The 8,925-nt window shown below is 37.3% G+C and overlaps 1 protein-coding gene across 3 annotated transcripts in view; it reads left to right on the top strand.

Annotated features, from left to right (window-relative positions):
* The first annotated feature begins 2,695 nt into the window (after window positions 1–2,695).
* Tmem67 (transmembrane protein 67) overlaps window positions 2,696–8,925 on the top strand; it is a 40,667-nt gene continuing 34,437 nt past the window's right edge. For all 3 annotated transcript variants that reach the window (XM_036178045.1, XM_036178046.1, XM_036178044.1), the window contains exons 1-3: window positions 2,696–2,937; window positions 4,389–4,477; window positions 5,983–6,076. In XM_036178045.1, the coding sequence (XP_036033938.1) occupies window positions 2,715–2,937; window positions 4,389–4,477; window positions 5,983–6,076 (406 nt within the window). In that variant the 5' untranslated portion in view covers window positions 2,696–2,714. The remainder of the gene's footprint in view (window positions 2,938–4,388; window positions 4,478–5,982; window positions 6,077–8,925) is intronic.

The following is an 8,925-nucleotide window of genomic DNA, read 5'->3' as shown; positions in this document are numbered from 1 at the left end:
CCTTCAAGGGAGTCACATCAAACAGAACAGGCAACCAAAGAATGAATTGTCCCCAGTGAAGTCCTTCCTCCCAGCTTCCACTTCAGCCTTTTTCCGAACAAGAGAAAATACAGTATTTATTTCAAATCATTCCTCTGTTGAGCATTTCCTCTTCATTTACAGATATATATACTTAATTTTTATAAAATTCTTCTGCTCATCATTTCTTTTGAAAAATTTCTCAAAGTAACTGTTATCTGCTCTTTATGGCTTATTAATGCTGAATGGCTTCTTTCTCAAACACTGTAACAAAATCATACTCTTAGAAGTAACACATGATCATTCAGGTGCTAGCTGCAAAGACTATTTCTCTATTTTAACCCACTTTGCAGCATTTATATTGTTAGGGAGCACAACATTTTGGTTAAACAACTCCTGCAGTTAAACGTACAGAATTCAAAGTTTGTTTCTGCAAATTGCAAGCAGAGAATTTAAGTTTTAAATCTCTAATTCTTATCTCCATTTAATAGATCGATAATGACTTACAGAAAGATATAAGAGGTTAATATTATTATTAATTATTAACATTATTAATATTTATATTAATTAACATTGGTACTATAGAGAGAACAGAGTTTGGTGCCTACATCATAGTCAATATTCTCTCAGCAGCCAATCTTTCTCTGGTATATTTCTCTCTAAGCTGTCATTAAGCCCCAGTCCCCTAGTTTCTGCCACTGTCATGAATGACTTTTATATCTTAACTGGGTAATATTGAACATTTCTCTAAACCTCATAAATGAAGATAATTGTACTGCTTGCTCAGGGTTGTTTAAAAAATATTGAAAGGATATATGCATGTAAGGAAGACATTTAGCATAAGACATCAGAGAGTGTTAGTGTGCTTGATTAAAGGGGCAGGAAAGTCCTGCTGTTCGGCTCCTTTCTTTATTCAGATCTTAAAGTTGAAACTTGATGTCTGGTGTATGGCAGCCCCTACAATTAAGAGGGATGACCCAGTACACTAAACAAACATCAGCAACCGCATAACTTCAGACTTGAGATTGTTTTTCATTTAAACCATTATGAATTGGCTTAAACTGCATGGTCTTTGATTACTTGCAACAAAAATAATCCAAATGATATAATCTCAAATTTATACTTAATGGTTTTAGTTTACATTTTTCCTAATTTTCTTAATTCCTGGTAAGCCTACACTATCTACAGTTATTTCAAAGATAATGGTGTTTGTCTATGTTAAGTCCTTGTGCTACAGATAAACTATTTCTCAGAATTTTTGTTAAGGTCAGTGGCCAAAGGTGCTGGAAAGTTGTAATTCTGATGTAGGTGGAATATAACTGTAGTTTCACTATTGGACATGATGATGTGAACGAGCCCTCTTTTTCTACATCTGTTCATGTGGCAACCACTTAATGCAGTGAACAGATAACAAGTTTTGGAATGACAAAGTAAAGACAAGTCTTAGATTTGTCACCATCTAACATTTTTGATATTCTCATTTCCACTTTTATTAAAATTCAACTGTACTTCCTCCAAGAGTTGTTATGAAAACTTAAGACTAAAGCTGCCAAGTGTCTGGCACAGTGTGAACTGTGGATCCATCATGAAGAGGAACTCGTTATCATTTAATTTACACAGTGGACAGGAAGTACACTTTAATCACCTCTAGAGACCGGTAACAAGTACATACCTTATCAAGGAAAAACTAGAGTCAAAATGCACTTATGGCAAGCTTTTGCACATTAATTCCAACCATTCTAATTCTCCTTTCTTATTAACATTTATATGATCACATGCTTTTAAATGTATCCAAATAAGTTATTTCAAGTTCAATAAAATAATGACTCAAAAGCTTTTTTGTTTGTTTTTTGTTTTGTTTGTTTGTTTGTTTGTTTGAGACAGGAGTTCTCTGTGTAGCTTCAAGCTCAGGACCTGAAACAACCACTACCATGGTGGGATATTTTATTTTGTTTGTTTTGTTTTGTTTTTGTTTTTCGAGACAGGGTTTCTCTGTAGCTTTGGAGCCTGTCCTGGAGCTCTGTAGACCAGGCTGGCCTCAAACTCACAGAGATCCACCTGCCTCTGCCTCCTAAGTGCTGGGATTACAGGTGTGTGCCACCACCACCCAGTGTGATTTTTTTTTTAATTTAAATTTTTTTTAAATGTTCACTCCTCTTTTGTGAAAAATTATATTGCCTGGACAAATTCTCGTGTGTGTGTGTGTGTGTGTGTGTGTGTGTGTGTGTGTGTGAGATTGCTAACTTCATGAAACAATACTAAGTGTTGTAACCGGATATTAAGGTTTATTTATTTATTATGTACACAGAAGAGGGCGCCAGATCTCATTACAGATGGTTGTGAGCCACCCTGTGGTTGCTGGGAATTGAACTCAGGACCTCTGGAAGAGCAGACGGTGCTCTTAACCTCTGAGCCATCTCTCCAGCCCCCGTAATACATTTTAAATACAGGTTTACATTATTATTACATTTAATTAGTACGTGTATTAATTAAACACATTAAAAATACATTTGAAATAGCCCCCCCCACCACTTTAGTCTGTGCCTAACCCATCTTTTCCCGCGTGCGTGGTAACCTAGCAACCAGGCGAGGCAAAGAGCGTTCCTGAACCCAGTTATCCAATCAGCTCAGCGGACTCATAGCGTCACCGCGGAGGCTGCTGGGGAGCCGGCGCCTGCGTACCGGGAGCGGGTACCATGGTGACGCGTGCTGGGCCTGTGGCGGCCATGGCGGTCAAATCTAGCTCTCCGGTCCCCGCTGGCATCGCGTTCCTTCTCTTGGTCCTCTGCGAAGTCTCATGGGCCCAGGTCTTCTCCTTCCCTTTCCAGCGGCCGGAGGCGTGCGGCCTCAATCAGTACTTCGACATCTCTGCGCTCTCCTGTGAGCCCTGTGGCGCCAACCAGAGGCGGGATAGCCTAGGTGAGGCGGTTTGGGATGGACCCTGACCAAAACGACACACTCTTGACAGCACGATATTTTGTTAGAATAGTGTTTCCGAAAACTCACAGCCACCATGCCTCAGAAAAGGGTTTTTGGGGATGATTGCATTGGCCCACTAATAAGATCGGGAACTCTGGTCCCGTCACTCCACCTTAACCAGGAACTCATTTCCAGGGCTCAGTCCCTGGAATGGAATCCTTAGGATAGTACCGGGAAAGCCTCCTGACAAAAGTAGAATAGAAAGAGTAAAGAAGTAACATGGGGTGACGAGAGAGGCACCCTGACAGGAAAGAAAGAGGGGAAAATGTGAATTTCTCACGTGACCCTACTCCCACATTCAAGAAATTGAGAGCTGGAGGCGACCTTAGCTATGATCAGATTCTGTACACTGTACTCATAAGGAAATTGAAACCCAGACTTTGTGATAGTTGTATGATGTACACTGGAAGCTAAGGGAGCTCTTGTCTCTTTTCCCGCACTCTCCACCAGTGCCTCTTACAGGTTTCCTTAGGTTCTATCCCTTTTATATTGCTGGTTGTTACTGTTTGCACCTAATGTCTCTTTAGACTTGGGTTAATCTTTCTCCTAAATTGCATCAATTGGTCTAGTTCTCTCTGAAACTACTCAGAATAAATCTTTTTCTGTTTACTTCAATGCTTTGAATCTCAATTTGGCTAACTGCCATCTTTAGATCTCAGTTCAGTCATTGAGCAGTGCACAACAGGGTGTCTGGAGAGGAAGTGTGAGAGAAACCGTATTCTACATTGTATTTGTTCCATGGTTATGAAGAAAGGTGTGTGTGTGTGTGTGTGTGTGTGTGTGTGTGTGTGTGTGTGTGTGTGTGTATGTATGTGTGTGTGTCTCTGGTGTTGTAATAGACCCCTGCGGGTGCTGTTTCTGCTTAGGGTCCTTAGAGCTTAATTATCCAGCAAGTCGAATAGTAAATACCATACACTATTTATTGTCTTTCTCAACAAAGAGTAACAGTGATATACTGGGTGAAAATAATTTTCCAATAAGATATTGACAAAATTCATTAAACACACACGTATGGTTTAGTGACAAGAAAATAGTTTTCATAGTTTAATAATAATTACAATTTAAATAGTAGCAACATAATACCAGACGTATTTCTAAGTCTTGACGCTATTAGGTAGGTACTGTTATTTTCTCCATTTTACTAAGTAAGAAACCAAGGTCTAAAGTTCAGTGACCCACTCAATGGTCCCACACACGCGCGCAAATGGCCTCCCACTCCCTGTGTAGCGAGGATAACCTTGAACTCCTGCCTGGTCTTCCTGCCTCTTCCTCCCAGATGTTGGGTTACAGGCATACACCACCCCTCCCAGCTTTGAGATCTTTAGAACTGTTAAGTTTCCTTGTCTTGAAATTTTATTTTCTGAGGACAAAATTGCCTTTTTCCCTTTCAGGAACTTCATGTGTATGTCTACCAGGATATCGTATGATCTCTAATAATGGAGGACCTTCCATTATTTGTAAAAAGTGTCCAGAAAACATGGTATGAAAAACTTAGTTTAAAATAACTTTTGGGGGGGAAAAAGTAATAAATGTCTTTCTCTCTTAAACATCAGTATAACCTTTCCCATTTCTCCACAACTTTAAAGTTATTAAGCTAACTTTATTATTGCACATTTGAGAGATCAATAAAACTACATGAAAACTTCAGGGAAAAAGCAGAAATTCATTTTGTTATGAAAGTGTTTGAGTCAGATATCCCAAAGTACCAAGCTGTGAAAAATTGTTTCTGTTTTCCTCGTAGAGTAACTCGGGTAGAAAGAAGAGAAGGTGGTGAGTGTTACATCCATAGAGCAATTCCGGGTGGAGCTCTGGTATAGAAAGCTTAGACCTATGGTGTCAGGAGTCCCACGTGATGACTGATATTCATAATGCTATGCAAAGTGCAATAAGTTTATGCAATGCCAGTTGCATCAATAAAAATTCAAATATGCTTTGTGGTTTGGTTAGTCTCTTCATTACATACTGATTTGGGGAAATTTAATCAATTAGTAGTTGCTTCATAGGCTAATTTTCAATTAGTAGAAATATATTTTCCTTTCCAATCAGTTTAGCTAATCAGGAGTCTTTGTAACATTATTGTAATGTTTCTTATTCTCTTAGTCTGAGAATCCATTATCATTAGCAGTTATCCTTGGAACTCCTCGTCCTGTGGATCCAGTTGCCATATTTAGATTTAGTCCATGTTTTGGAAGTTCTAGTCGTAGCTGAATGACTTAGGATGAGAGCTGTAGATAGAATATAGTTTGGGGCAAGTTTATTTTCCAGTGATATTATTCATGCTATTTTCGTTTTTAGTGTTACAGAAGCAGGCCAAATGTAGAAACAGTTGTTAATAAGTCCAGTCTCTTCAACAAAGTCTAATTGGTGTGATTATTTTGTTTTTAGGACTAGTCTCTATGGATTTCAGTCATAACTGTATTTTTAATGACTGTTATTCCTAAACCATGTGATATGAGGTCAAATCTTCATGATGTCAAACTTTATTAAAACCTTTGCTAGTCCACTTTACTAGATAAGTATTCTATTGAATTCTCTTTAATCAAATTAATAACTATATCATTGATATTCTATAAACCCACTTGGAATAGTAACTTAAATTTTAAAGGCCAATAAACTTGAATTTTTTTTATTTTTTATTTTTTGATTTTTCAAGACAGGGTTTCTCTGTACAGTTTTGGTGCCTGTCCTAGATTTCTCTCTGTAGACTAGGCTGGCCTCAAACTCACAGAGATCCGCCTGCCTCTGCCTCCCGAGGGATTAAAGGCGTGAGACACCACCGCCTGGCTAAACTTGAATTTTTAAGCATTAAAATATTATAGAACAGATAACAGTAAACTGATAACTGGCTTTTTATTTTTTAAATTCTCTTGAGTTTTGTTGTATTTTATATTTGTGAATGCAAAGGTGACAATTAATTTTGAATTTGTATGATCAATTTAAAAGGAAGTTAATTAAGAAGAAAATCTATTTATTTTTTAACTTTAGAAAGGTGTTACCAAAGATGGCTGGGACTGTATTTCTTGCCCTAGCGGTTTTACTGCTGAAGGAAAATGCCACTGTCCTACTGGTCATATATTAGGTAAGAACAGTACTTCCAAAATGGTAGTGATGATTTTTTTTTTTTATTTTATAAAGGACATCAATTTAAATGCTTTGTAGTTGTGTAAAAAATTATTGTAGTACAAAATTTCATGATATTTAACACAGCAGACATTGAGAAGAAAAATTTTAAGAATTCTTCCCAGTTCAACATCAGATGGGTATTTCCTTAATAAAACGTGGTGATATACATATCTCAACTCAAAAATCAATATGATTCTTTTTATTTTTTAAAATTACACTTATGTATTTATACATGCGCATGTGCACATAAGCCCTTAGATGTTCACCTGTGTAGTAGATGCTTGTCTGGAGTCGAGAGGACAACTTGCAGAAGTCAGTTCTCTCCTTCTACCGTGTGGACCTCAGGTAGGACTCCAAACCATCTTGCTGGCCCGTAGTTCTTTTTTTTCCTTCCTTTGAGACAGGGAATCTAGATAGCCCTGGTTGTCCTGAAACATTTTTTGTAGATCCAGCTGGCCTTGGACTCACAGAGCTCTCCCTGCTTCTGCCTCCCAAGGGCTAGGTTTAAAGGTGTGCCCACCAGACATGACATCATTCTGAGAGGGAGAAGTAGTAAGCATGTCTGTTAATGTCAGTGCCTGGAAAAGGACAGACACTGTTGGGCTCAAGCAGGAGTAGGAAGTGTTCTCAGGAAAGAAACAATTTTTTTAAAGTCATTACTTGAATATAAAGTCATTGTATGTTTGGAAAACCCAAGGAAATCATTAAAAATTCCTATAAACACAGAGTTTAAGTTGCAAAATTAATATTCAAAAGTTACATTCTATGTAAAAATGAAGTCATTAGAAAATGTGATGTAAGAAAATAATGAATCAAACTTTAGAAGAAATGTATAAGATAAATTAATTGAAGATATATGTAAACGAGCTTTGAAAGAAGTCCTTTTTTTTCTTTTCTTTTTTTTAAGCTAAGGACAATTTTCATTAGCGTTTAAAAGAAAACCACCTCAGGGCAGGTAAGGGGTAGATCTTGGCTACTGCAGAGGAGGAGGGATTGAGGAAGGAGGAAAGCCATGCTAAGCCATGCTGCTGAGTGGAGCTGACTCCGGGTCAGCCATGTGCCCTGGCCAGCATCAAAAAAAGATAAAGAAAAGAAAGACTGAGGTCAGATGAACATCATGGCAGCTTCAGAGGGACTGCCAAAAGCAAGCCTTAATAATGAAAATACACTCTTTGTATTTGGTTGAGAAGATTAAATATAATAACTATCATCTGTCCTGCCAGCCTGTATATTAAAGAATGATATTAATAATAAAATCTACCAGGATTTATTTGTCCCAGACAATATACAGATCCTCAAGTTTATATACAAAATACATGAGAATTCTGAAAGAGGAAACTATACTGTCAGATATTTTTTATGATTTTTGCTTTCAATAGCAGCATGTGTGGAACTTAAGACAGAATCAAAATGAGCCCAATCATTTGTTATGCACCAACCAATTTGGTATAAAGAACTGGCATTATCAGTAAGGATGAGACTGATTAACTGGTAATGGTGTTAAGAAAACATCAAATTGGGTTTCTACCTCAATCCTTAAATTCCAAGTAAATCCAGTATTTAAATATTTACTGTAAAACATGAAAATTCTTAAAGACAAACTTACATTCTTTGTATGTAAATATTTCTAAGTATAGAAAAACAACTCTAAAGCTAAATATGGGGAAATTGATAAATTTGATTACATAAAACATTTAGATGTCATAAAATAAAAGTCCCCAAATCCAAGGCTGAAGAGATAGCTCAGTGGGTTAATTTAAGTACTTGAGGCCAAACATGTGGACCTGAGTTTACATCCCCAGAACCCATGTGAAAGTCAAATGTGTACACACATCTATAATGCCAGCACCAGGAGTGGTGTGTGTGTGTGTGTGTGTGTGTGTGTGTGTGTGTGTGTAGCAGCCTGGATCATAGAAACTTCATGGCTAGCCAGTCTACCTAAAGTGTGAGCTCCAGATTTGGCAAGAGACATTGTCTGAAACAATAGGCAGAACATTATAGAGGAAGACATCCATTTGACATTTGGTCTCCACACACCCATGCATAGTCACACCTACCCACCTACACAGAGTACCAAGAACCAAACTGCAAACTAAAGAAATTTTCATAATGTGGACAGCAGTTAGAGGTCCAAATTATTCAATAAATATAAGGATCATCCTACAAATTATTGAGTAAAATATATAATATTTTTACTTTTTATTAATTAAATTTGTTGATTGGACAATTTTGTACATGTATATAATATATTCTAATTATAATTATACTCAGCCTCCACCCTCTTTTATCTCTTTGTACCCTTGTAAATCCTCCCTTCTCCCTACAAGTGGGATGTATAATATCTTATTTGTTTTGAGACAGGGTCTCATGTAGACCAGGCTGACAGACTCACTGTATAGTCACAGATGTCCTGAATTCCTGATGCCTTTGCCTCCACTTCCCAAATGCTGGGATGATGTGCCACCTTGCCTGTGGCTTACAATTTTTAAAATAGTAAAAATCACAGAATTCAGAAGCTAAATCTATTATACTTTGAAAAAAGCTAAACATAGGAATCACCCTTCTGCTGTTTTAGACATTTTGGTTCTGCTCTACCAAATACCGTATAACTAAATACAATCCCATATAACCAAATACAAAAACAGTGAAGACTGTTTTGCGCTGGTGTAAGCACTTCTGTAGGTTTGTGTCTAAAAATCAAGTCTAGTGCTAGGTGGGGTATATGAGTTGGAGATTATTAAAAGCCCTCCCATTTATGGAAACTGGCCAGCAATCTATGAAGATAGATTCCTCATCTCAGTATGA

Source organism: Onychomys torridus, chromosome 2, assembly GCF_903995425.1.
Source record: "Onychomys torridus chromosome 2, mOncTor1.1, whole genome shotgun sequence".
NCBI classification, from domain to species: Eukaryota; Metazoa; Chordata; class Mammalia; order Rodentia; family Cricetidae; genus Onychomys; species Onychomys torridus.
The sequence above is the reverse complement of the archived record's forward strand: the minus strand, read 5'-3'. Positions and strand labels throughout refer to the sequence as shown.